The sequence below is a fragment of the Athene noctua genome, chromosome 40, assembly GCF_965140245.1.
Source record: "Athene noctua chromosome 40, bAthNoc1.hap1.1, whole genome shotgun sequence".
NCBI classification, from domain to species: domain Eukaryota; kingdom Metazoa; phylum Chordata; class Aves; order Strigiformes; family Strigidae; genus Athene; species Athene noctua.
The window spans coordinates 236,734-263,190 of NC_134076.1; the positions used below are offsets into that span (position 1 = coordinate 236,734).

The following is a 26,457-nucleotide window of genomic DNA, read 5'->3' on the forward strand; positions in this document are numbered from 1 at the left end:
TTAATATTCCGGGCGCCTAATTAGCCTCGCCCTGATTAACCCCTAATTCCTCATTAATATTCACCACCCTAATTAAGCAAGCGCCGCGCTCAGGCCCCCCCCCCCCCGCCCTCGACGCTCATTAACACTCCACGACACACCCCCACCCTTTTTTTAATGTTCCCCAGCGTTAATTACGCCGCCCTTAATTAATATTCACCGCCGCTCATTAATATTCAAAGCCCGGCCCCACTGCGCACGCGCGGCGCCCGCCCTTCCCTCCGCCCTCACCGCCGCGCCGTCCCTGCCGCGCTTGGCGCATGCGCCCCGGGGGCGGGACTTCCGCCGCGCATGCGCAGAGTTCTCCCGCCATTTTCTAGCCGGGAAGACGGCCGCCATTACCGGCGCGGGCAGCGCTCTTGGATGTCCGTAATGAGCCTTCCCGCGCCTGACGGGCCCCGGCCCCTTAACGGAACCCGCGGGCGCTCGGCGGCGGCTGGCGGCGGAGGATGAGGTACGCTGGGCTCTCCCCGCTTCATGAGCCGGGGGGTTTTCCCCACAAAAGTCAATAATTGGGGTTTTTTTCCCCAAAAAATTAATGATCTGGGGGGTTTTCCCCACAAAAGTCAATAATTGGGGTTTTTTTCCCCAAAAAATTAATGATCTGGGGGGTTTTCCCCACAAAAGTCAATAATTGGGGTTTTTTTCCCCCAAAAATTAATGATCTGGGGGGTTTTCCCCACAAAAGTCAATAATTGGGGTTTTTTTCCCCAAAAAGTTAATGATCTGGGGGGTTTTCGCCACAAAAGTCAATAATTGGGTTTTTTTTCCCCAAAAATTAATGATCTGGGGGGTTTTCCCCACAAAAGTCAATAATTGGGGTTTTTTTCCCCAAAAAATTAATGATCTGGGGGGTTTTCCCCACAAAAGTCAATAATTGGGGTTTTTTTCCCCAAAAAATTAATGATCTGGGGGGTTTTCCCCACAAAAGTCAATAATTGGGGTTTTTTTCCCCAAAAAATTAATGATCTGGGGGGTTTTCCCCACAAAAGTCAATAATTGGGGTTTTTTTCCCCAAAAAATTAATGATCTGGGGGGTTTTCCCCACAAAAGTCAATAATTGGGGTTTTTTTCCCCAAAAAATTAATGATCTGGGGGGTTTTCCCCACAAAAGTCAATAATTGGGGTTTTTTTCCCCAAAAAATTAATGATCTGGGGGGTTTTCCCCACAAAAGTCAATAATTGGGGTTTTTTTCCCCAAAAAAATTAATGATCTGGGGGGTTTTCCCCACAAAAGTCAATAATTGGGGTTTTTTTCCCCAAAAAATTAATGATCTGGGGGGTTTTCCCCACAAAAGTCAATAATTGGGGTTTTTTTCCCCAAAAAATTAATGATCTGGGGGGTTTTCCCCACAAAAGTCAATAATTGGGGTTTTTTTCCCAAAAAATTAATGGTCTGGGGGGTTTTCCCCACAAAAGTCAATAATTGGGGTTTTTTTCCCCAAAATTAATGATCTGGGGTTTTTTTCCCAAAAAATTGGTTATTTGGACTTTTTCCCCCAAAACGGATTTTGGCTTTCCCCTGCCAAAGTAATTCTCTGCGGTTTCCCCGAATTTTCTTCTGGTTTTTTTCTCTTTTTTTTTTTTTTTCCTGTTTTTTTCCTCTGTTTTTTTTTTTTTCTGTTTTTATCTCTGATTTTTTTTCTGTTTTTTTCTTCTGATTTTCTCCTGTTTTTTTTCTCTGAATTCTTTTCTGTTTTTTTCCCCCCGAATTTTCTTCTGTTTTTTTTTTTCTCTGAATTTTTTTCTGTTTTTTTCCTCTGATTTTTTTTCTGTTTTTTTTCTCTGAATTTTTTTGGTTTTTTTCTCTGATTTTTTTTCTGTTTTTTTTTTCTCTGATTTTTTTTCTGTTTTTTTTTCTCTGATTTTTTTTCTGTTTTTTTTTCTCTGAATTTTTTTGTTTTTTTTCTCTGAATTTTTTTCTGTTTTTTTCTCTGATTTTTTTTCTGTTTTTTTTCCTCTGAATTTTTTTCTGTTTTTTTTTTCCTCTGATTTTTTTTCTGTTTTTTTTTTCTCTGATTTTTTTTCTGTTTTTTTTTTCTCTGATTTTTTTTCTGTTTTTTTTCTCTGATTTTTTTTTCTGTTTTTTTTTCTCTGATTTTTTTTTCTGGTTTTTTTTTCTCTGATTTTTTTCTGTTTTTTTTTCTCTGATTTTTTTCTGTTTTTTTTTCTCTGATTTTTTTCTGGTTTTTTTCTCTGATTTTTTTCTGTTTTTTTTCTCTGATTTTTTTCTGGTTTTTTTCTCTGATTTTTTTCTGTTTTTTTTTTCTCTGATTTTTTTTCTGTTTTTTTTCTCTGAATTTTTTTCTGTTTTTTTTCTCTGAATTTTTTTCTGTTTTTTTTCTCTGAATTTTTTTCTGTTTTTTTTCTCTGAATTTTTTTGTTTTTTTTCTCTGATTTTTTTCTGTTTTTTTTTCTCTGATTTTTTTTTCTGTTTTTTTTCTCTGATTTTTTTTTCTGGTTTTTTTTTCTCTGATTTTTTTCTGTTTTTTTTTCTCTGATTTTTTTCTGTTTTTTTTTCTCTGATTTTTTTCTGGTTTTTTTCTCTGATTTTTTTCTGGTTTTTTTCTCTGATTTTTTTCTGGTTTTTTTCTCTGATTTTTTTCTGGTTTTTTTCTCTGATTTTTTTCTGGTTTTTTTCTCTGAATTTTTTTCTGTTTTTTTCTCTGAATTTTTTTGTTTTTTTTCTCTGATTTTTTTCTGGTTTTTTTTCTCTGATTTTTTTTTCTGGTTTTTTTTCTCTGATTTTTTTTTCTGGTTTTTTTTTCTCTGATTTTTTTCTGTTTTTTTTCTCTGATTTTTTTCTGTTTTTTTTTTCTCTGATTTTTTTTCTGTTTTTTTTCCTCTGAATTTTTTTCTGTTTTTTTTCTCTGATTTTTTTCTGTTTTTTTTTCTCTGATTTTTTTTCTGTTTTTTTTTCTCTGAATTTTTTTCTGTTTTTTTTCTCTGAATTTTTTTGGTTTTTTTCTCTGATTTTTTTCTGGTTTTTTTTCTCTGATTTTTTTTTCTGGTTTTTTTTCTCTGATTTTTTTTTCTGTTTTTTTTTCTCTGATTTTTTTTTCTGGTTTTTTTTTCTCTGATTTTTTTCTGTTTTTTTTTCTCTGATTTTTTTCTGTTTTTTTTTCTCTGATTTTTTTCTGGTTTTTTTCTCTGATTTTTTTCTGGTTTTTTTCTCTGATTTTTTTCTGGTTTTTTTCTCTGATTTTTTTCTGGTTTTTTTCTCTGAATTTTTTTCTGTTTTTTTCTCTGAATTTTTTTGTTTTTTTTCTCTGATTTTTTTCTGGTTTTTTTTCTCTGATTTTTTTTTCTGGTTTTTTTTCTCTGATTTTTTTTTCTGGTTTTTTTTTCTCTGATTTTTTTCTGTTTTTTTTCTCTGATTTTTTTCTGTTTTTTTTCTCTGATTTTTTTCTGTTTTTTTTCTCTGAATTTGTTTTTCTTTCTCTGATTTTTTTTCTGTTTTTTTTCTCTGAATTTTTTTCTGTTTTTTTCCTCTGAATTTTTTTGTTTTTTTTTCTCTGATTTTTTTTCTGTTTTTTTTCTCTGATTTTTTTTGTTTTTTTTTTCTCTGATTTTTTTCTGTTTTTTTTTCTCTGATTTTTTTTGTTTTTTTTTTCTCTGATTTTTTTCTGGTTTTTTTCTCTGATTTTTTTCTGTTTTTTTTTCCTCTGATTTTTTTCTGTTTTTTTTTCCTCTGATTTTTTTCTGTTTTTTTTTCTCTGATTTTTTTCTGTTTTTTTTTTCTCTGATTTTTTTCTGTTTTTTTTTCTCTGATTTTTTTCTGTTTTTCCCCCCGATTTTTTCTGTTTTTTCCTCTGACTTCTTTTCTCTTTTCCCCCCGAACTTTCCCGCTTTATTTTTCCCCCGAGTTGTCCGAATGTTGTTTTTTCCTTTCCCGAAATTCCCTTTTTTCCCCCCGACTCTCCTGACCCCCCCGTTATCTTTTTCCCTCCAGGCGACCCCCCGGGCCCCCCCGAGGCCACCGGGGCCGTTGCGTCATCCGGGAGCGAGGGGCGGGGCTCCCCTAGGCCCCGCCCCCCCGCCGGGGGGTGGCCACTCGCGTTCTGAGCCGGTTGCCCCCCCCTCCCCCCTCGGGGGGTTATAAGGGGCGTCCTGGGGGGGGGGGGGCAACCCCCGGTTGGAGGCGAGCGGCCGCGGGGATGCTGAAAGCCGTGGGGCGACTTGGGGGGTGAGTGGGGGCGACCCGGGGGGCAACTGGGGGGCACTTGGGGGGCGAGTGGGGGGTACTCGGGGGCTGCTTGGGGGGTGACTTTGGGGCTGCTGGGGGCTACTTATGGGGCTGCTTGGCACTTGTGGGGCTACTTGGGGGGCAGCTTGGGCTATTGAGGACTTCTGGGGCTACTGGGGGGCTACTTGGGGGGCACTTTGGGGCTACTTGGGGGGCACTTTGGGGCTACTTAGGGGGCTACTTAGGGGGCAATTTGGGCTACTGAGAACTTCTGGGGCTACTTGGGGGGCAGCTGTGGCTACTTGGGGGGCACTGTGGCTACTTGGGGCAACTTGGGCTACTTGGGGGGCACTTTGGGGCTACTTGGGGGGCACTGTGGCTACTTGGGGCAACTTGGGCTACTTGGGGGGCACTTTGGGGCTACTTGGGGGGCACTTTGGGGCTACTTGGGGGGATTTTGGGCTACTTGGGGGGCACTGGGGCTACTTGGGGGGCAGCTGTGGGGCTCCTGTTTTTGGGGGGGCTCTGGGGGCGGGTCTGGGGTCGCCGACGCCCCACATGTCGCCCCGGGGGGGGGAGGTGGCCGAAGCCCCGTCGCCCTTTGCCCCCTTGGGGGGTGGGGTGGGGGGTGGCACCTTCCCATGATGCTCTGGGGCAGGGCAAGGTCCACGGGGGGGTGGGGGGGGTGATGCAACCCCCATTTTCGGTTGTTTTTTTATTTTAACCATTTTTGGGGCGTTTATTCCATTTTTTAATGTTTTAACGCCTTTTTGGGGTTTTTTTACCGATTTTGGGGTTTTTTTACCCATTTTCAGCGCTGTGACCCCATTTTTGTTTTTTTTTTTACCCATTTTTGGGGTGTTTATTCCCATTTTTTGTTTTTTAATGCATTTTGCTTTTTTTTTTTACCAATTCTTGGCTTTTTTTACCCATTTTTAGGGCTGTGACCCCCATTTTTATTTTTACCCATTTTTGGGGTGTTTATTCCCTTTTTTAATGTGTTTTTTAACACATTTTGGGTTTTTTTACCAATTTTGGGTTTTTTTTACCCACTTTTAGCGCTGTGACCCCGTTTTTGTTATTTTTCACCCACTTTTAGCGCCGTGACCCCATTTTTGGGTTTTTTTACCCATTTTTGGGGTGTTTATTCCCTTTTTTAATTTTTTTAACGCATTTTGGTTTTTTTTTTACCAATTCTTGGCTTTTTTTACCCACTTTTAGCGCTGTGACCCCATTTTTATTTTTTTTACCCATTTTTAGCGCTGTGACCCCATTTTTGATTTTTTTAGCGCTGTGACCCCATTTTTTTCTTTTTTTTACCCATTTTTAGTGCTGTGACCCCATTTTTTTATTTTTTTTACCCACTTTTAGCTCCGTGACCCCATTTTTGTGATTTTTTTAGCGCCGTGACCCCATTTTTGTTATTTTTTACCCATTTTTAGGGCCGTGACCCCATTTTTTTATTATTTTTACCCACTTTCAGCGCCGTGACCCCATTTTTGTTATTTTTTACCCATTTTCAGCGCCGTGACCCCATTTTTGTTATTTTTTACCCATTTTTAGCGCCGTGACCCCATTTTTTAATTTTTTTTACCCACTTTTAGCGCCGTGACCCCATTTTTTAATTTTTTTTACCCACTTTTAGCGCCGTGACCCCATTTTTTTATTATTTTTACCCACTTTTAGCTCTGTGACCCCATTTTTGTGATTTTTTTAGCGCCGTGACCCCATTTTTGTTATTTTTTACCCACTTTCAGCGCCGTGACCCCATTTTTGTTATTTTTTACCCACTTTCAGCGCCGTGACCCCATTTTTGTTATTTTTTACCCACTTTCGGCGCCGTGACCCCATTTTTTTATTATTTTTACCCACTTTTAGCTCCGTGACCCCATTTTTTAATTTTTTTCACCCACTTTCAGCGCCGTGACCCCATTTTTGTTATTTTTTACCCATTTTTAGTGCTGTGACCCCATTTTTTAATTTTTTTACCCACTTTTAGCGCCGTGACCCCATTTTTGTTATTTTTTACCCACTTTTAGCGCCGTGACCCCATTTTTGTTATTTTTTACCCACTTTCGGCGCCGTGACCCCATTTTTTTATTTTTTTTACCCACTTTTAGCGCCGTGACCCCATTTTTGTTATTTTTTACCCACTTTTAGCGCCGTGACCCCATTTTTGTTATTTTTTACCCACTTTTAGCGCTGTGACCCCATTTTTTTATTATTTTTACCCACTTTTAGTGCTGTGACCCCATTTTTTAATTTTTTTTACCCACTTTTAGCGCCGTGACCCCATTTTTGTTATTTTTTACCCACTTTCAGCGCCGTGACCCCATTTTTTAATTTTTTTCACCCACTTTCAGCGCCGTGACCCCATTTTTGTTATTTTTTACCCATTTTTAGTGCTGTGACCCCATTTTTTAATTTTTTTTACCCACTTTTAGCGCCGTGACCCCATTTTTTTATTTTTTACCCATTTTTAGCGCTGTGACCCCATTTTTTAATTTTTTTTACCCACTTTTAGCGCCGTGACCCCATTTTTTTATTTTTTTTACCCACTTTTAGCTCCGTGACCCCATTTTTTAATTTTTTTCACCCACTTTTAGCGCCGTGTCCCCATTTTTGTTATTTTTTACCCATTTTTAGTGCTGTGACCCCATTTTTTAATTTTTTTACCCACTTTTAGCGCCGTGACCCCATTTTTGTTATTTTTTACCCACTTTTAGCGCTGTGACCCCATTTTTTTATTATTTTTACCCACTTTTAGTGCTGTGACCCCATTTTTTAATTTTTTTTACCCACTTTTAGCGCCGTGACCCCATTTTTGTTATTTTTTACCCACTTTCAGCGCCGTGACCCCATTTTTTAATTTTTTTCACCCACTTTCAGCGCCGTGACCCCATTTTTTTATTTTTTACCCATTTTTAGCGCTGTGACCCCATTTTTTAATTTTTTTTACCCACTTTTAGCGCCGTGACCCCATTTTTTATTTTTTTTACCCACTTTTAGCGCCGTGACCCCATTTTTTATTTTTTTTACCCACTTTTAGCGCCGTGTCCCCATTTCTGTGATTTTTTAGCGCCGTGACCCCGTTTCTGTGGTTTTTCGCCCCCTTTGGGCGCCGTGGCGCCGTTTCCGTTGTCTTTAACCCCTTCCCCCTCTCTGCCGGCAGGTGCGTGGCCCGCCCGCCCCGTCGGGGGCTGGGGGGTCTGGGGGTGCCCCTGGACGAGGCGGGGGGGGGCGGGGAGGAGGTGTTGGGGCGCCTGCCCCCCCCCGCGCGGCGCTTCGTGGAGGAGGGGCTGCGGCTGTGCCGGCCGCGCGCGCTGCACCTCTGCGACGGCTCCGCGCCGGAGGGCGCCCAGCTGGCGCGGCGCCTCTGCCGGGAGGGCGTGCTGCGGCCCCTCCCCAAGTACCACAACTGGTGAGCGCCGGCCCGACGGGGGGAGAGCGACGGAAAGCGAGGGAAAGGGAGAGAAAGTGACGAAAAAGCGAGAGAAAGTGACGGAAAAGTGAGAGAAAGTGAGAGAAAGTGAGAGAAAGTGACGAAAAAGTGAGAGAAAGTGAGAGAAAGTGAGAGAAAGTGACAAAAAAGTGAGAGAAAGTGACAAAAAAGTGAGAGAAAGTGAGAGAAAGTGAGAGAAAGTGAGAGAAAGTGACAAAAAAGTGAGAGAAAGTGAGAGAAAGTGAGAGAAAGTGAGAGAAAGTGACGAAAAAGTGAGAGAAAGTGACGAAAAAGTGAGAGGAAGTGAGAGAAAGTGACGGAAAAGTGAGAGAAAGTGAGAGAAAGTGAGGGAAAAGTGAGGGAAAGTGACGAAAAAGTGAGAGAAAGTGACGAAAAAGTGAGAGAAAGTGACGGAAAAGTGAGAGGAAGTGAGAGAAAGTGACGGAAAAGTGAGAGAAAGTGACGGAAAAGTGAGAGAAAGTGAGAGAAAGTGAGAGAAAGTGAGAGAAAGTGACGGAAAAGTGAGAGAAAGTGACGAAAAAGTGACGGAAAAGTGAGAGAAAGTGAGAGAAAGTGACGGAAAAGTGAGAGAAAGTGACGGAAAAGTGAGAGAAAGTGAGAGAAAGTGACGAAAAAGTGAGAGAAAGTGACGAAAAAGTGACGAGAAAGTGAGAGAAAGTGACGAGAAAGTGAGAGAAAGTGACGAAAAAGTGAGAGAAAGTGAGAGAAAGTGACGAGAAAGTGAGAGAAAGTGACGAAAAAGTGAGAGAAGGTGAGAGAAAGTGAGAGAAAGTGAGAGAAAGTGACGAAAAAGTGACGAGAAAGTGACAGAAAGTGACAGAAAAGTGAGAGAAAGTGAGAGAAAGTGACGGAAAAGTGAGAGAAAGTGACGAAAAAGTGAGAGAAAGTGAGAGAAAGTGAGAGAGAGTGAGAGAAAGTGAGAGAAAGTGACGGAAAAGTGAGAGAAAGAGAAAGTGAGAGAAAGTGACGGAAAAGTGAGAGAAGGTGAGAGAAAGTGAGAGAAAGTGACGAAAAAGTGAGAGAAGGTGAGAGAAAGTGACGAAAAAGTGAGAGAAAGTGACGAGAAAGTGACGAAAAAGTGAGAGAAAGTGACGAAAAAGTGAAAAAAGTGAGAAAAGTGAGAAAAGTGAGAAAAGTGAGAAAAGTGAGAAAAGTGGAGAAAAGTGGAGAAAAGTGGAGAAAAGTGGAAAAAGTGAAAAGTGAAAAAAGTGAAAGTGGGGAAAAAAGTGGGAAAAAGTGAAAGTGAAAAAAGTGAAAAAAGTGGGGAAAAGTGAAAAAAGTGAAAAATGGAAAAAAGTGGGGGGAAAAGTGAAAAAAAAAGTGGAAAAAAGAAAAAAGTGAAAAAAGAGAAAGTGGAAAAAAGTGAAAAAATGGAAAAGTGAAAAAAAAGGTGGAAAAAAAAAGGTGAAAAAAAAAGTGAGGAAAAAAGTGAGAAAGAAGTGAAAAAAAAGTGAAAAAAAATGAAAAAAAAAGTGAAAAAAGCAGTGTGAAAAACACTTTTTTCCCCGATTTTTCCTTTTTTCCCCGATTTTTCCTTTTTTCCCCGATTTTTCCTTTTCCCCCCGATTTTTCCTTTTTTCCCCTTTCCCCCTTTCCCCCCGCAGCTGGCTGGCCCGCACGGACCCGCGGGACGTGGCGCGCGTGGAGGGGCGCACGGTGCTGGTCACCCCCCGGCGCCGCGACGCCGTGCCCCCGCCCCCCCCCGGGGGGGGCCCCCCCCAGCTCGGGAACTGGATGAGCCCCGACGACCTGGAGCGCGCCGTGCAGGAGCGCTTCCCGGGATGCATGGCCGGTACGGGGGGGCCCCGAAATCCGGGGGGGGGGCCCCGAAATATCGGGGGGGGCCCCAAAATATCGGGGGGGGGCCCAAAATATCGGGGGGGGCCCTAAAAAATTCGGGGGACGCACCAAAGTATCGGGAGGGACAGCAGAGTATCTGGGGGGGGCCCTAAAAAATTCGGGGGGGCCCCCAAAAATATGGGGAGGGGCCCTAAAAATCCGGGGGGGGCCCCAAAAATATGGGGAGGGGCCCTAAAAATCCGGGGGGGGCCCCAAAAATATTGGGAGGGGCCCTAAAAAATCTGGGGGGGGCCCTAAAAAATCTGGGGGGGGCCCCAAAAATATTGGGAGGGGCCCTAAAAATCCGGGGGGGGGCCAAAAATCCAGGGGGGGGGCCCTAAAAAATTCGGGGGGGCCCCCAAAAGATCTGGGAGGGACACCAGAGTATCGGGGAGGGCCCTAAAAATTTACTCCCCCTAATTAATTACCCCAAAGAATTATGTGTCCTTATTACCCCCCCCCCCCCCGCTTAATGACTCCCTCATTAACCCCCTGATTAATGACTCCCCCCCCTTACCCCCCCAATTAATCACTCCCCCCTTAGCTGCCGATTAATTACTCCCCGATTAACCCCCCAGTTAATTTACTCCCTCATTACTCCCCTGATTAATTACTTACCTATTAGCCCCCCAATTAATTAAATTACTCCCTCATTACCCCGATTAATGACTCCTTTATTAACCTCCCAATTAATTAAATTACTCCCTCATTACCCCTGATTAATGACTCCTTTATTAACCCCCAATTAATTAAATTACTCCCTCATTACCCCCGATTAATGACTCCTTTATTAACCCCCCAATTAATTAAATTACTCCCTCATTACCCCTGATTAATGACTCCTTTATTAACCCCCAATTAATTAAATTACTCCCTCTTTACCCCTGATTAATGACTCCTTTATTAACCCCCCAATTAATTAAATTACTCCCTCATTACCCCCTGATTAATTACTCCCCTATTAACCCCCCAATTAAGTTACTCATTACCCCCGATTAATGACTCCTTTATTAACCCCCCAATTAATTAAATTACTCCCTCATTACCCCCGATTAATGACTCCTTTATTAACCCCCAATTAATTAAATTACTCCCTCTTTACCCCTGATTAATGACTCCTTTATTAACCCCCCAATTAATTAAATTACTCCCTCATTACCCCCAATTAATGACTCCTTTATTAACCCCCAATTAATTAAATTACTCCCTCATTACCCCTGATTAATTACTCCCCTATTAACCCCCCAGTTAATTTACTCCCTCATTACCCCCCTGATTAATTACTTACCTGTTAACCCCCCAATTAATTAAGTTACTCCCTCATTACCCCCCGCTTAACGACTCCCTCATTCCCCCCCCCACTTAACGACTCCCCCCTTACCCCCCCAGCTCCTTCCCCCAATTAACGCCAATTAACGCCTGGCCCCGCCCTTTGCCCCGCGCAGGCCGCACGCTGTTCGCCATCCCGTTCCTGATGGGCCCCCCCGGGTCCCCGCTGGCGCAGGCGGGCCTGCAGCTCACCGACTCGGCCTACGTGGCGGCCTCCATGCGCATCATGACGCGCGTGGGCCGCCAGCCCTTCCCCGCGCTGGCCCGCGGCGACTTCGTGCGGTGCCTGCACTCCGTGGGACGGCCCCTCCCGCTCGCAGGTCCCGCCCCGCGCCCCGAATCCCGCGAATGTACCCCGAAATGGAGGGGTTGGACAAGGCGGGACCCAAAATCCCGGAAATTTCCCTCAAATTTACCCCGAAATGGAGGGTTTTAACGCGGCGGGACCCAAAATCCCGGAAATTTACCTCAAATTTACCCCGAAATGGAGGGTTTTAACACGGCGGGACCCAAAATCCTGGAAATTTACCTCAAATTTACCCCGAAATGGAGGGTTTTAACGCGGCGGGACCCAAAATCCTGGAAATTTACCTCAAATTTACCCCGAAATGGAGGGTTTTAACGCGGCGGGACCCAAAATCCCGGAAATTTACCTCAAATTTACCCCGAAATGGAGGGTTTTAACGCGGCGGGACCCAAAATCCTGGAAATTTCCATCAAATTTACCCCAAAATGGAGGGTTTTAACGCGGCAGGACCCAAAATTCTGGAAATTTCCATCAAATTTACCCCAAAATGGAGGGTTTTAACGCGGCGGGACCCAAAATCCCGGAAATTTACCTCAAATTTACCCCGAAATGGAGGGTTTTAACGCGGCGGGACCCAAAATCCCGGAAATTTACCTCAAATTTACCCCGAAATGGAGGGTTTTAACGCGGCGGGACCCAAAATCCCGGAAATTTACCTCAAATTTACCCGAAATGGAGGGTTTTAACGCGGCGGGACCCAAAATCCCGGAAATTTACCTCAAATTTACCCCGAAATGGAGGGTTTTAACGCGGCGGGACCCAAAATCCTGGAAATTTACCTCAAATTTACCCCGAAATGGAGGGTTTTAACGCGGCGGGACCCAAAATCCTGGAAATTTACCTCAAATTTACCCCGAAATGGAGGGGTGGGACGCGGCGGGACCCAAAATCCCGGAAATTTACCTCAAATTTACCCCGAAATGGAGGGTTTTAACGCGGCGGGACCCAAAATTCTGGAAATTTCCATCAAATTTACCCCGAAATGGAGGGTTTTAACGCGGCGGGACCCAAAATCCTGGAAATTTACCACAAATTTACCCCAAAATGGAGCGTTTTAACGCGGCGGGACCCAAAATCCTGGAAATTTACCTCAAATTTACCCCGAAATGGAGGGTTTTAACGCGGCGGGACCCAAAATCCTGGAAATTTCCATCAAATTTACCCCGAAATGGAGGGTTTTAACACGGCGGGACCCAAAGTCCTGGAAATTTCCCCCAAATTTACCCCGAAATGGAGGGTTTTAACGCGGCGGGACCCAAAATTCTGGAAATTTACCTCAAATTTACCCCGAAATGGAGGGTTTTAACGCGGCGGGACACAAAATCCTGGAAATTTACCACAAATTTACCCCGAAATGGAGGGTTTTAACGCGGCGGGACACAAAATCCTGGAAATTTACCACAAATTTACCCCAAAATGGAGGGTTTTAACGCGGCGGGACCCAAAATCCCGGAAATTTACCACAAATTTACCCCGAAATGGAGGGTTTTAACGCGGCGGGACCCAAAATCCCGGAAATTTACCACAAATTTACCCCGAAATGGAGGGTTTTAACACGGCGGGACCCAAAGTCCTGGAAATTTACCTCAAATTTACCCCGAAATGGAGGGTTTTAACGCGGCGGGACCCAAAATCCTGGAAATTTCCATCAAATTTACCCCGAAATGGAGGGTTTTAACACGGCGGGACCCAAAGTCCTGGAAATTTCCCCCAAATTTACCCCGAAATGGAGGGTTTTAACGCGGCGGGACCCAAAATCCTGGAAATTTACCACAAATTTACCCCGAAATGGAGCGTTTTAACGCGGTGAGACCCGAAACCCCAGAAATTTCCCCCCAAATCCCAGAAATTTCCCCCCAGACTGAGGGCTTTTCCGCAGGAAGACCCAAAATCCCGGAAATTTCCCCCAAAAGGAAGGGGTTTGACACAGCCAGACCTGAAATCCTGGAAATTTCCCCCAAAATTGAGAGGGGTTTTTCCTTCTCCTTTTCTTTCCTTTCTTCCTCTCCCTTTTTTTCCCGCTCTTTTTTCCGCTCTTTTTTCCCGCTCTTTTTCCCGCTCTTTTTTTCCCGCTTTTTTTCCCGCTCTTTTTCCCTCCCCCTTTTTCCCCCTTTTTCCCCCTTTTTCCCCCTTTTTCCCCCTTTTTCCCCCTTTTCCCCCTTTTTCCCCCTTTTTCCCCCTTTTTCCCCCTTTTTCCCCTTTTTCCCCTTTTTTCCTTTTTTTCCTTTTTTTCCTTTTTTTCCTTTTTTTCCTTTTTTTCCTTTTTTCCTTTTTTCCTTTTTTCCTTTTTTCCTTTTTTTCCTTTTTTTTCCTTTTTTTCCTTTTTTTCCTTTTTTCCTTTTTTCCTTTTTTCCTTTTTTCCTTTTTTTCCTTTTTTTCCTTTTTTTCCTTTTTTTCCTTTTTTTCCTTTTTTTCCTTTTTTTCCTTTTTTTCCTTTTTTTCCTTTTTTTTTCCTTTTTTTCCTTTTTCCTTTTTTCCTTTTTTTCCTTTTTTTCCTTTTTTTCCTTTTTTTCCTTTTTTTCCTTTTTTTTCCTTTTTTCCTTTTTTTCCTTTTTTCCCCTTCTTCCTTTTTTTTCCCCTTCTTCCTTTTTTTTCCCCTTCTTCCTTTTTTTTCCCCCTTCTTCCTTTTTTTCCCCCTTCTTCCTTTTTTTTCCCCTTCTTCCTTTTTTTCCCCCTTCTTCCTTTTTTTCCCCTTCTTCCTTTTTTTCCCCTTTTCCTTTTTTTCCCCCTTCTTCCTTTTTTTTCCCCTTCTTCCTTTTTTTTCCCCTTCTTCCTTTTTTTTCCCCTTCTTCCTTTTTTTTCCCCTTCTTCCTTTTTTTTCCCCTTCTTCCTTTTTTTTCCCCTTTTCCTTTTTTTCCCCCTTCTTCCTTTTTTTTCCCCTTCTTCCTTTTTTTTCCCCTTCTTCCTTTTTTTTCCCCTTTTCCTTTTTTTCCCCCTTCTTCCTTTTTTTTCCCCTTCTTCCTTTTTTTTCCCCTTCTTCCTTTTTTTTTCCCCTTCTTCCTTTTTTTTCCCCTTTTCCTTTTTTTCCCCCTTCTTCCTTTTTTTCCCCCTTCTTCCTTTTTTTCCCCCTTTTCCTTTTTTCCCCTTCTTCCTTTTTTTTCCCCTTTTTCCTTTTTTCCCCCTTCTTCCTATTTTTTCCCCCTTTTCCTTTTTTTTCCCCTTCTTCCTTTTTTCCCCTTCTTCCTTTTTTCCCCCTTCTTCCTTTTTTTCCCCTTCTTCCTTTTTTTTCCCCCTTCTTCCTTTTTTTTCCCCCTTCTTCCTTTTTTTCCCCCTTCTTCCTTTTTTCCCCCTTCTTCCTTTTTTTCCCCTTCTTCCTTTTTTCCCCCTTCTTCCTTTTTTTTCCCCCTTCTTCCTTTTTTTTCCCCCTTCTTCCTTTTTTTCCCCCTTCTTCCTTTTTTCCCCTTCTTCCTTTTTTTCCCCTTCTTCCTTTTTTCCCCTTCTTCCTTTTTTTCCCCTTCTTCCTTTTTTCCCCTTCTTCCTTTTTTTCCCCCTTCTTCCTTTTTTCCCCCTTCTTCCTTTTTTTCCCCTTCTTCCTTTTTTCCCCCTTCTTCCTTTTTTCCCCCTTCTTCCTTTTTTCCCCCTTCTTCCTTTTTTCCCCTTCTTCCTATTTTTTCCCCCTTCTTCCTTTTTTCCCCCTTCTTCCTTTTTTCCCCCTTCTTCCTTTTTTCCCCTTCTTCCTTTTTTTCCCCCTTCTTCCTTTTTTCCCCCTTCTTCCTTTTTTTCCCCTTCTTCCTTTTTTCCCCCTTTTCCTTTTTTCCCCTTTTTCCTTTTTTCCCGCTCTCCTTTGGTGGCGCAGAGGCGGGGGGCAGCCCCTGGCCGTGCGACCCGGGCGGACGCTGGTGGCGCACGAGGCGGGGCGCGGCCGCATCCTCTCCTTCGGCAGCGGCTACGGCGGCAACTCCCTGCTGGGCAAGAAGAGCTTCGCCCTGCGCCTGGCCGGCTGCCTCGGCAGGGAGCGCGGCTGGCTGGCCGAGCACATGCTGGTGACGCGGGGGGCAAAACGGGGGGAAAATGGGAATTGGGGGGCACTGGGGGGGGAATGGGGGGCACTGGGGGGGGACTGGGAGGGGCAATGGGGGGCAAAACGGGGGAAAATGGGAATTGGGGGGCACTGGGGGGGGACTGGGAGGCACTGGGGGGGATTGGGGGGGTTGGGGGCAAAATGGGGGCTTTGGGGGGCAAAATGGGGGGGAAAATGGGAATTGGGGGGCACTGGGGGGGGACTGGGAGGCACTGGGGGGGAAATGGGGGCACTGGGGGGGGATTGGGAGGCACTGGGGGGGGACTGGGAGGGAGTGGGGGGAACTGGAGGGCACTGGGGGGGGAATGGGGGGCACTGGGGGGGAAATGGGGGAGACGGGGGGGCACTGGGGGGGGAATTGGGGGGCACTGGGGTGCACTGGGGGGGGAATTGGGGGGCACTGGGAGGGGAACTGGGGAGGACTGGGGGGCACTGGGGGGGGACTGGGAAGGACTGGGGGGGAAATGGGGGACACTGGGGGGGGGAATGGGGGCACTGGGGGAGGAATTGGGGGGCACTGGGGGGGGAATTGGGGGGCACTGGGGGGGGAATTGGGGGACACTGGGGGGCACTGGGGGGGGGAATGGGGGGGTCTGGTGGCGAAAACGGGGGTTATGGGGGAATTTGGGGGGGAAAATGGGTTTTGGGGGGAAATCCGGGGATTTTGGGTAAAGAACCGGGGCTTTGGGGGGAGGATGGGAGGTTTTGGGGAAAAAAATCGGGGTTTGGGGAAAAGGGGGTTGGGAACAAGGGGGGGGGGCGCTCGGGGGGTTATTCGGTGCAAAATTTCCCTTTTTTAGGAAGTTTTTTGAAGCGAAATTGCCGATTTTGAGGGGTTTGGGCGGGAAATTGCGTTTTTAGGAGGGAGCTTTGGTGTAAAATCGGAGGGTTTGGGCAATTTTGGGGAGGGATTGTGGCGTTTGGAGGGGTTTTGGCGTCAGTTTGTGTCTTTTTGGCGGGATTTTTGGTGTAGAATCGCAGGTTTGAGGGTTTTGGCCCCAAAATTGCGTTTTTGGGGTTTTTTTTAGATGCAAAATTGAGGTTTTTTGAGGGTTTTTTTGGTGTAAAATTGAGGGTTTTGAGGGTTTTTTTTTGGGGCAAACCAGGTTTTTTCTGGTTTCTTTCAGTGTAAAATTGAGGTTTTTGGATTTTTTTTTTAGTGAAAAATCGAGTTTTTTGGATTTTTTTCGTGAAAAATTGAGTTTTGAGGTTTTTTTCGGTGCAAAATTGAGGTTTTTTTGCGGGTTTTTTCGGTGCAAAACAGGTTTTTTGTGGGTTTTTTTTTCGGTGCAAAATTGAGGTTTTTGAGGGTTTTTTTGGTTCAAAATTGAGGGTTTTTTGTGGGTTCTTTTGGTGCAAAATTGAGGTTTTTTGAGGTTTTTTTGGGTGCAAAATTGAGGTTTTTTGAGGGTTTTTTGGGTGCAAAATTGAGGTTTTTTGAGGGTTTTTTTCGGTGCAAAATTGAGGTTTTTTGGGCGGTTTTTTTTTGGTGTAAAATTGAAGTTTTTGGATTTTTTTAGTGAAAAATCGAGTTTTTTGGATTTTTTTCGTGAAAATTTGAGTTTTGAGGGTTTTTTTCGGTGCAAAACTGAGGTTTTTTGAGGGTTTTTTTTGGTGCAAAATTGAGGTTTTTTGAGGGTTTTTTGGTGCAAAATTGAGGGGTTTTGAGTTTATCCGGTGTAAAATTGAGGGGTTTTGAGGCTTTTTTCGGTGCAAAATTAATTTTTTTTTTAAATTTTTTTTCGGTTCAAAATTGAGGTTTTTTGTGTTTTTTTTCTGTTCAAAATTGAGTTTTTTGGAGTTTTTTTAGTGAAAAATCGAGGTTTTTTGTTTTTTTTTTCGTGAAAAATTGAGTTTTTTGGCGGGTTTTCGGGTGCAAAATTCAGGTTTTTTGAGGGTTTTTCGTTGCAAAATTGCGGGTTTTTGAGTCCTTTGCGTGCAAAACTGCGTTTTTAAAACTTATTTTCACCTAAAATCGCAAATTTTTGGACGTTTTTTCGATGCAAAATCCCCCTTTTTTGCGTTTTTTTTTGTGTGAAATTGCGGCCGCGAGGATATTTTGGTGTCAAATTTGAGGAGTTTTTGGATGTAAAATCGCCGCTTTGAGGGTTTTTTCTGTCCCGAAATCGCATTTTTTTAATATTTTGGGCGCAAAACGACGCGTTTTTTTGGTTTTTTTGTGCCAAATCATGTTTTTTGTGCCAAATCGCGTTTCCTCGTGCTCCTCCTCCCCCGGAATTCCCGTTTTCGCTCTATTTTTCCCCCAAATCCCTTTTTTTCGACGCGACGTTCATTTTTTTTCTCCTGTTTCTTCCGCCTCGGCCTGATTTTTTTTTTTTTCCCCGTTTTTTCTTTTTTTTTTTGCCCGATTTCGCCGGTTTTGGCCCCGAATCTCCGGGCAGATCGTGGGGGTGACGGAGCCCTCGGGCCGCAAGTGGTACGTGGCGGCCGCCTTCCCCAGCGCCTGCGGGAAAACCAACTTCGCCATGATGCGCCCGGCGCTGCCGGGCTGGCGCGTCCAGTGCGTGGGCGACGACATCGCCTGGATGAAGTTCGACGACGAAGGTGCCCGCGGGGTTCCCGCGCTCTGCTGGCCACCGTGGCCACAAAGTCCAGTGGCCACCGTGGCCACAAAACTTCCGGGTTCTATTGGCCACGGTGGCCACAAGAGCCTCGGGTTCTCCTGGCCATGGTGGCCACAAAGTCCCGTGTCCACGGTGGCCACAAGACCCTCGGGTTCTCTCGGCCACGGTGGCCACAAGACTCTTGGGTTCTCTCGGCCACGGTGGCCACAAGAGCCTTGGGTTCTCTCGGCCACGGTGGCCACAAGAGCCTTGGGTTCTCCTGGCCATGGTGGCCACAAAGTCCTGTGTCCATGGTGGCCACAAGACTCTTGGGTTCTCCTGGCCACGGTGGCCACAAGAGCCTTGGGTTCTCCTGGCCATGGTGGCCACAAAGTCCTGTGTCCACGGTGGCCACAAGACTCTTGGGTTCTCCTGGCCACGGTGGCCACAAGACCTTTGCTTCTCTTGGCCACGGTGGGCACAAAGTCCCATGTCCATGGTGGCCACAAGATACTTGGGTTCTCTCGGCCACGGTGGCCACAAGAGCCTTGGGTTCTATTGGCCATGGTGGCCACAAAGTCCTGTGTCCATGGTGGCCACAAGATTCTTGGGTTCTCTCGGCCATGGTGGCCACAAGACCTTTGCTTCTCTTGGCCACGGTGGCCACAAAGTCCCGTGTCCATGGTGGCCACAAGATTCTTGGGTTTTCTTGGCCACAGTGGCCACAAGGCTCTTTGCTTCTCTTGGCCATGGTGGCCACAAAGTCCCATGGCCACAGTGGCCACAAGAGCCTTGGGTTCTATTGGCCATGGTGGCCATAAGAATCTTGGGGTCTCCTGGCCACGGTGGCCACAAAGTCACGTGTCCACGGTGGCCACAAGACTCTTTGCTTCTATTGGCCACGGTGGCCACAAAGTCACGTGTCCACGGTGGCCACAAGATTCTTGGGTTCTCTTGGCCACAGTGGCCACAAGGCTCGGGATCTCCTGGCCACGGTGGCCACAAGACCCTTGGTTTCTCCTGGCCACGGTGGCCGCAAAGCCCCGTGTCCGCGGTGGCCACCAGACCCCAGTGTTCTCCTGGCCACGGCGGCCACCCACCCCTTTATCCCCCCTCCCCCGTGGTCACGGTGGCTACCACCTCCCCCACGCCACTAGCCCACTGACCCCGCCCTCTCCCCACCCCCCAGGTCGCCTCCGGGCCATCAACCCCGAATTCGGCTTCTTCGGGGTGGCCCCGGGCACGTCCACGCGCACCAACCCGGCGGCCATGGCCACCATCCGGGCTAACACCATCTTCACCAACGTGGGCCAGACCAGCGACGGCGGCGTCTACTGGGAGGGGCTAGAGGAAGACACGCCCCCCGGCACCACCTACACCTCCTGGTTGGGCCAACCCTGGAGCCCCGGTAAGGCCACGCCCGTTGCCTCGCTTCCGTTCCTAGCCCCGCCCCCCCCCCCCCCCCCCGGTGGCCACCCGATTCGTTGGCGTCTGGCCGCCGGCGTTGGGGGTTGCTCACGCGCTTCTGCCCCGTGGCCACGCCCCACGGCCCCGTAGCCACGCCCCTCAGCCACACATCTGCCCCATAGCCACCCCCGGCCCCACGGCGTAGCCACGTGGCTACCGACTTCCTTCGTCTGGCCGCCGGCGTGGGGGGAGCTCGAGGGGTTCGTTGGGGGTTCCTGACCAGCTTCTGCCCCATAGCCACGCCCCACAGCCCCACATCTGCCCCATAGCGACCCCCAAGTGCCCCCCCAGCCCCACAGCCGCCATCTTGACGCCCTTCAACCCGTTGGCCAACCCAACTCAACCCAACCCAATGGCCTTGGGGGGCCCCCACAGCCCCCCAGCGCCCCCCAAGTGCCCCCCAGCCCCACATCTGCCCCATAGCGACCCCCAAGTGCCCCCCAGCCCCACAGCCGCCATCTTGACGCCCTTCAACCCGTTGGCTAACCCAACTCAACCCAACTCAATGGCCTTGGGGGGCCCCCCCAGCCCCCCAGCGCCCCCCAAGTGCCCCCCCAGCCCCGCACCTGCCCCATAGTGCCCCCCCAGCCCCACATCTGCCCCATAGCGACCCCCAAGTGCCCCCCCAGCCCCCCAACCGCCATCTTGACTCCCCCCAACCCATTGACCAACCCAACCTAACGGCCTTGGGGGGCCCCCCCAGCCCCCCAGCACCCCCCAAGTGCCCCCCCAGCCCCACACCTGCCCCATAACTCCCCTCTTTACCCCCCCCCAACAGGCGACCCCCAACCCTGCGCCCACCCCAACTCCCGTTTCTGCGCCCCGGCCTCCCAGTGCCCCGTCATGGACCCGGCCTGGGAGGACCCCGCGGGGGTCCCCATCGACGCCATCATCTTCGGGGGGCGGAGACCTGAAGGTAAGGCCACGCCCCCTTCCCATCCCTCCCAATCGCCTTTATCCTCCGCTCGCCCACCTCGGCTACTGGCCCCGCCCCTTGGGCTCCCGCAGGCATCCCGTTGGTCTACGAGGCCTTTGATTGGCGTCACGGCGTCTTCGTCGGCAGCGCCATGAGGAGCGAGGCCACCGCCGCCGCCGAGCACACCGGTGAGACCAGTGGCCTCCCAGTAGCCCCCAGTGGCCCCCGGTAGCCTCCCAGTAGCCCCAAGTAGCCCCCAGTGGCTTCCCAGTAGCCCCAAGTAGCCCCCAGTTGCTTCCCAGTAGCCCACAGTAGCCGCCAGTTGCCTCCCAGTACTTATCACTGGCCTCCCAGTAGCTCCCAGTTGCTTCCCAGTAGCCCCAAGTCGCTCCCAGTTGCTTCCCAGTAGCCCCAAGTCGCTCCCAGTTGCTTCCCAGTAGCCCCAAGTAGCCCCCAGTTGCTTCCCAGTAGCCCACAGTAGCCGCCAGTTGCCTCCCAGTACTTATCACTGGCCTCCCAGTAGCTCCCAGTTGCTTCCCAGTAGCCCCAAGCCGCTCCCAGTTGCTTCCCAGTAGCCCCAAGTCGCTCCCAGTTGCTTCCCAGTAGCCCCAAGTCGCTCCCAGTTGCTTCCCAGTAGCCCCAAGTCGCTCCCAGTTGCTTCCCAGTAGCCCCAAGTCGCTCCCAGTTGCTTCCCAGTAGCCCCAAGTCGCTCCCAGTTGCTTCCCAGTAGCCCCAAGTCGCCCCCAGTTGCTTCCCAGTAGCCCCCAGTTGCTTCCCAGTAGCCCACAGTAGCCGCCAGTTGCCTCCCAGTACTTATCACTGGCCTCCCAGTAGCTCCCAGTTGCTTCCCAGTAGCCCCAAGTCGCTCCCAGTTGCTTCCCAGTAGCCCCAAGTCGCTCCCAGTTGCTTCCCAGTAGCCCCAAGTCGCTCCCAGTTGCTTCCCAGTAGCCCCAAGTAGCCCCGAGTTGCTTCCCAGTAGCCCACAGTAGCCGCCAGTTGCCTCCCAGTACTTATCACTGGCTTCCCAGTAACTCCAACTCGCCTTCCAGTAGCCCCACGTAACCACCAGTAGCTCCCAGTTGCTCCCAAGTAGCCCCCAGTTGCCTCCCAGTAGCTCCCAGTTGCTTCCCAGTAGCCCCAAGTAGCTCCCAGTTGCTTCCCAGTAGCCCACAGTAGCCACCAGTTGCCTCCCAGTAGCACCCAGTTGCCCCAACGCCCCTCCCAGTCCCCCCCAATCCCCCCAAACCGCCTCCCAGTGCCCCCCAGTTGCCCCAAGCCCCCTCAAAGTCCCCTCCCAGTGCCTCCCAGTTACCCCAAACCCCCTCCCAGTTTCCCCCAATCCCCCCAAACTCCCTCCCAGTCCCTCCCAGTGCCTCCCAGTTACCCCAAACCCCCTCCCAGTCCTCTCCCAGTCCCCTCCCAGTGCCCCCCAATGCCCCCAAACCCCCTCCCAGTCCCTCCCAGTGCCCCCCAATCCCCCCAAACCCCCTCCTAGTCTCCCCCAGTCCTCTCCCAGTCCCCTCCCAGTGCCCCCCAATCCCCACAAACCCCCTCCCAGTCCCTCCCAGTCCCCCCCAATCCCCCCAAACCCCCTCCCAGTCCCCTCCCAGTGCCTCCCAGTTACCCCAAACCCTCTCCCAGTCCCTCCCAGTCCCTCCCAGTCCCCCCCAATCCCCCCAAACCCCCTCCCAGTCCCCTCCCAGTGCCTCCCAGTTACCCCAAACCCCCTCCCAATCCCCCCAAACCCCCTCCCAGTCCCTCCCAGTCCCTCCCAATCCCCCCAAACCCCCTCCCAGTCCCTCCCAGTGCCCCCCAGTCCCCCCAAACCCCCTCCCAGTCCCTCCCAGTGCCCCCCAATCCCCCCAAACCCCCTCCTAGTCTCCCCCAGTCCCCTCCCAGTCCCTCCCAGTGCCCCCCAAACCCCCTCCCAGTCCCTCCCAGTCCCCCCCAATCCCCCCAAACCCCCTCCCAGTCCCCTCCCAGTGCCTCCCAGTTACCCCAAACCCCCTCCCAGTCCCTCCCAGTCCCTCCCAGTCCCCCCCAATCCCCCCAAACCCCCTCCCAGTCCCCTCCCAGTGCCTCCCAGTTACCCCAAACCCCCTCCCAATCCCCCCAAACCCCCTCCCAGTCCCTCCCAGTCCCTCCCAATCCCCCCAAACCCCCTCCCAGTCCCTCCCAGTGCCCCCCAGTCCCCCCAAACCCCCTCCCAGTCCCTCCCAGTGCCCCCCAATCCCCCCAAACCCCCTCCTAGTCTCCCCCAGTCCCCTCCCAGTCCCTCCCAGTGCCCCCCAAACCCCCTCCCAGTCCCCCCCAATCCCCCCAAACCCCCTCCCAGTCCCCTCCCAGTGCCTCCCAGTTACCCCAAACCCCCTCCCAGTCCCTCCCAGTCCCTCCCAGTCCCCCCCAATCCCCCCAAACCCCCTCCCAGTCCCCTCCCAGTGCCTCCCAGTTACCCCAAACCCCCTCCCAATCCCCCCAAACCCCCTCCCAGTCCCTCCCAGTGCCCCCCAGTCCCCCCAAACCCCCTCCCAGTCCCCTCCCAGTGCCCCCCAAACCCCCTCATTTTTCCTCCCTCTCCCTCCTCCTCCTCCTCCCCAGGCCGCCGCCTCCTCCACGACCCCTTCGCCATGCGTCCCTTCTTCGGCTACAACGCCGGGCAGTACCTAGCCCACTGGCTAGCCATGGGCGAGCGGGAGGGGGCGCGCCTGCCCCGCTTCTTCCACGTCAACTGGTTCCTGCGGGGGCCCGACGGGCGGTTCCTGTGGCCCGGCTTCGGCCACAACGCCCGAGTCTTGGCTTGGATCTGCGGGAGGTTGGGAGGAGCCGAGACGGCTACCGAAAAGCCGTTTGGGCTAGTGCCCCGCCGGGGGGCTATAGATTTAGGGGAGGCGGCTTACGAGGATTTGTTCCCGCTCTCGCGGGCGTTCTGGGAGCGGGAGGCGGCCGAGCTGAGGAGTTACTACGAGGAGAATTTCGGCGAGGATCTGCCCGCGGAAATCATGCGGCAACTGGAAGCCTTGGAAGGGCGAGTCCGAAAAATCTGAGCGCGGCTAGCGCGGGGCTACCGGCCAGCGGGCTTGGGCGGGGCTCGTTGGGCCCGTGGGAGGTGGCTGGGGGGTAAATGTGGGGCGGGGGCGGGCTGCTAAGGGTCGGCTACTACGGGTCGGTTTGCGTTGGCCACTAAGGGTTGGCCAACGCGAGCCGCGAAGGGTCGGCCGCTAAGGGTTGGCTAGTATTGGCCACTAAGGGTTGACCATCAAGGGTTGGCCACCGAGGCTTGGCCAACATTAGCCATGAAGGGTTGGCCGCTAAGAGTTGGCTAATGTTGGCCATCAAGGGTTGGCCACTAAGGGTTGGCCACCAAGGCTTGGCTGGTGGTGGCCAGCAAGGGTTGGCCACTAGGGGTTGGCTAACGTTGGCCATCAAGGGTTGGCCACTAAGAGTCAGCCAGTCTTGGTCATCAAGGGTTGGCCACTAAGGGTTGGCCACTAAGGGTCAGCTAGTATTGGCCACTGAGGGTTGACCATCAAGGGTTGGCCACCAAGGCTTGGCCAACATTAGCCATGAAGGGTTGGCCGCTAAGAGTTGGCTAATGTTGGCCATCAAGGGTTGGCCACTAAGGCTTGGCTGGTGGTGGCCAGCAAGGGTTGGCCACTAAGGGTCAGTTTGTATTGGCCGCTAAGGGTTGACCATCAAGGGTTGGCCACTAGGGGTTGGCCACTAAGGCTTGGCTGGTGGTGGCCAGCAAGGGTTGGCCACTAGGGGTTGGCTAACGTTGGCCATCAAGGGTTGGCCACTAAGAGTCAGCCAGTCTTGGTCATCAAGGGTTGGCCACTAAGGGTTGGCCACTAAGGGTCAGCTAGTATTGGCCACTGAGGGTTGACCATCAAGGGTTGGCCGCTAAGAGTTGGCTAATGTTGGCCATGAAGGGTTGGCCGCTAAGAGTTGGCTAATGTTGGCCATCAAGGGTTGGCCACTAAGGGTTGGCTGGTGGTGGCCAGCAAGGGTTGGCCACTAAGGGTCAGTTTGTATTGGCCGCTAAGGGTTGACCATCAAGGGTTGGCCACTAGGGGTTGGCCACTAAGGCTTGGCTGGTGGTGGCCAGCAAGGGTTGGCGACTAGGGGTTGGCTAACGTTGGCCATCAAGGGTTGGCCACTAAGAGTCGGCCGGTCTTGGTCATCAAGGGTTGGCCACTAAGGGTTGACCATCAAGGGTTGGCCACTAAGGCTTGGCCAACATTAGCCATGAAGGGTTGGCCACTAAGAGTTGGCCAGTGTTGGGTGATGACCATGGGTTGGCCACTGGGGGCTAGTGGCCATCTTTAAGACTTGGTGGCCACCTCCGAGACTTGGTGGCCACCTCCGAGACTTGGTGGCCACCTCCGAGACTTGGTGGCCACCGCCAAGGCTTGGTGGCCATCTTTAAGACTTGGTGGCCATCGTTAAGACTTGGTGGCCGCCGCGAAGAGTTGGTGGCCACTGCCAAGACTTGGTGGCCATCTTTAAGACTTGGTGGCCATCTTTAAAACTTGGTGGCCACGCCAAGACTTGGTGGCCATCTTTAAAACTTGGTGGCCACGCCAAGACTTGGTGGCCATCTTTAAGACCTGGTGGCCACCTCCCAGACTTGGTGGCCACCGTCAGCCCCTGGTGGCCGCCCTGAAGCCCTGGTGGCCACCATCTCCCCGTTGGCGGCCTCTGGTGGCCAGTGGCCCCTCCCCACACCCCCCCTTCCTTGTCTCTCATTGGCCGGCGCCTCCCCCGGCTGCCCAACCGCCCCCTCCCATTGGCTGCCTCAGCCCGGGGTGGGCGGGGCCTGAGCGGGCCAATAAAAAAAGCCCCGTGGGAGGGGTCAGACGGAGTCGGACGGGTCGCGTGTCGTTATTGGGGAGGGACGGGGGGGGGTCAGGGGTCACCTGGGGGTCACGTGACGTCACTGAGGCGTCAGAGGTCACGTGGGTGGGGTCACATGACGCCGTTAGGGGGATTTGGGGGTCATGGGGGGGGTCAGGGGTCACATGGGGGTCAAGGGTCACCTGGGGGGTCACGTGACGCCATGGGGGGGGAGTCAGGGGTCATGGGGGGGTCCACAGTCATGTGGGGGGGGGTCACATGACACCGTTGGGCGGGTCAGGGGTCACCTGGGGGGGCGTCACGTGACGCCATTGGGTGGGTCAGGGGTCACCTGGGGGGGTCCAGGGTCACGTGGGAGGGGTCACGTGATGCTATTGGGGGATTTGGGGGTCATGGGGGGGTCAGCGGTCACCTGGGGGGTCACGTGACACCGTGGGGGGGGAATCAGGGGTCATAAAGGGGTCAAGGGTCATTTGGGGGGGGTCTGTGTCATGTGGGGGGGTCACATGACACTGTTGGGCGGGTCAGGGGTCACCTGGGGGGGGTCACGTGACACCGTTGAGGGGATTTAGGGGTCATGGGGGGGTCAGGGGGTCACCTGGGGGGTCACGTGACGCCATTGGGTGGGTCAGGGGTCACCTGGGGGGGTCCAGGGTCACGTGGGAGGGGTCACGTGACGCTATCGGGGGGGGGGGGTTGGGGGTCATAGGGGGGTCAGAGGTCACACAGGGCATCACGTGACATCACCGAGGGGGTCGAGGGTCATTTTGGGGGGGTCCGGGGTGACCTGGGGGGGGTCACGTGACACCGTTGAGGGGATTTAGGGGTCATGGGAGGGGTCAGGGGTCACCTGGGGGGGGGCCCACACGATCCCATCGGGGTCACGTGACGTCACCGAAGGGTCGGGGGGTCACGTGACGTCACTAACGGCTCGATAAACGGGGGGGGGGGAAGCGGAGGTCACTTCCGGTATCACGTGACCCCGCCCCCCTCCCCGTCACGTGTCCGCGCGGCTCCTTCCGGTTCGGGGGGGGGGAAAGAGGCAAAACCCGGAAGTGACGTCACCGCGCCGCCATTTTGGGGCTGCGTGTCAAAGGTCACCGCCTGTTGTTGCCTGTTTAATCTTTCCCAACCAATCAGCGCAGCCGGCGCGTCTCTCCAGCCCGCCCACCGTCACGTGACACCCTCCCCTCCCTCCCAGCAGCCAATCAACGCCGGGTCACGCCCCCTCTCCCTTAAGCCACGCCCCTTCGCGGCTCCGCCACGATCGTCAGCGGCGGCCGAGAGAGGGGGGAAAGGGGCGGGGGGGGGGGGGGGGGAACCCCTTCAGCATCGCCTCTTCTGATTGGCCCGTGGCCGCTGAGCCGGTGAGTGAAGGAGACGGCTGCTGATTGGTTGAATTAACAGGGTGGGGGGTGTCGGGTGGGTTTTTCCGGGTTTCTGATTGGTTAAAAACAGCGGGGAGTTGCGGG

At 50.8% G+C, this 26,457-nt stretch overlaps 1 protein-coding gene across 1 annotated transcript; it reads left to right on the forward strand.

The window, feature by feature from the left end:
• The first annotated feature begins 367 nt into the window (after positions 1-367).
• On the forward strand, positions 368-24,516 carry LOC141973045 (phosphoenolpyruvate carboxykinase [GTP], mitochondrial-like). The gene is given in 12 exon segments (XM_074931146.1): positions 368-493; positions 3,992-4,225; positions 7,398-7,646; positions 9,293-9,480; positions 10,973-11,176; positions 14,960-14,989; positions 14,992-15,146; positions 17,587-17,749; positions 18,938-19,156; positions 19,994-20,131; positions 20,224-20,319; positions 22,730-24,516. Coding segments are annotated over 11 exon segments (1,917 nt in total). The 5' UTR covers positions 368-493; positions 3,992-4,196; the 3' UTR covers positions 23,176-24,516.
• The last annotated feature ends 1,941 nt before the right edge of the window (positions 24,517-26,457 follow it).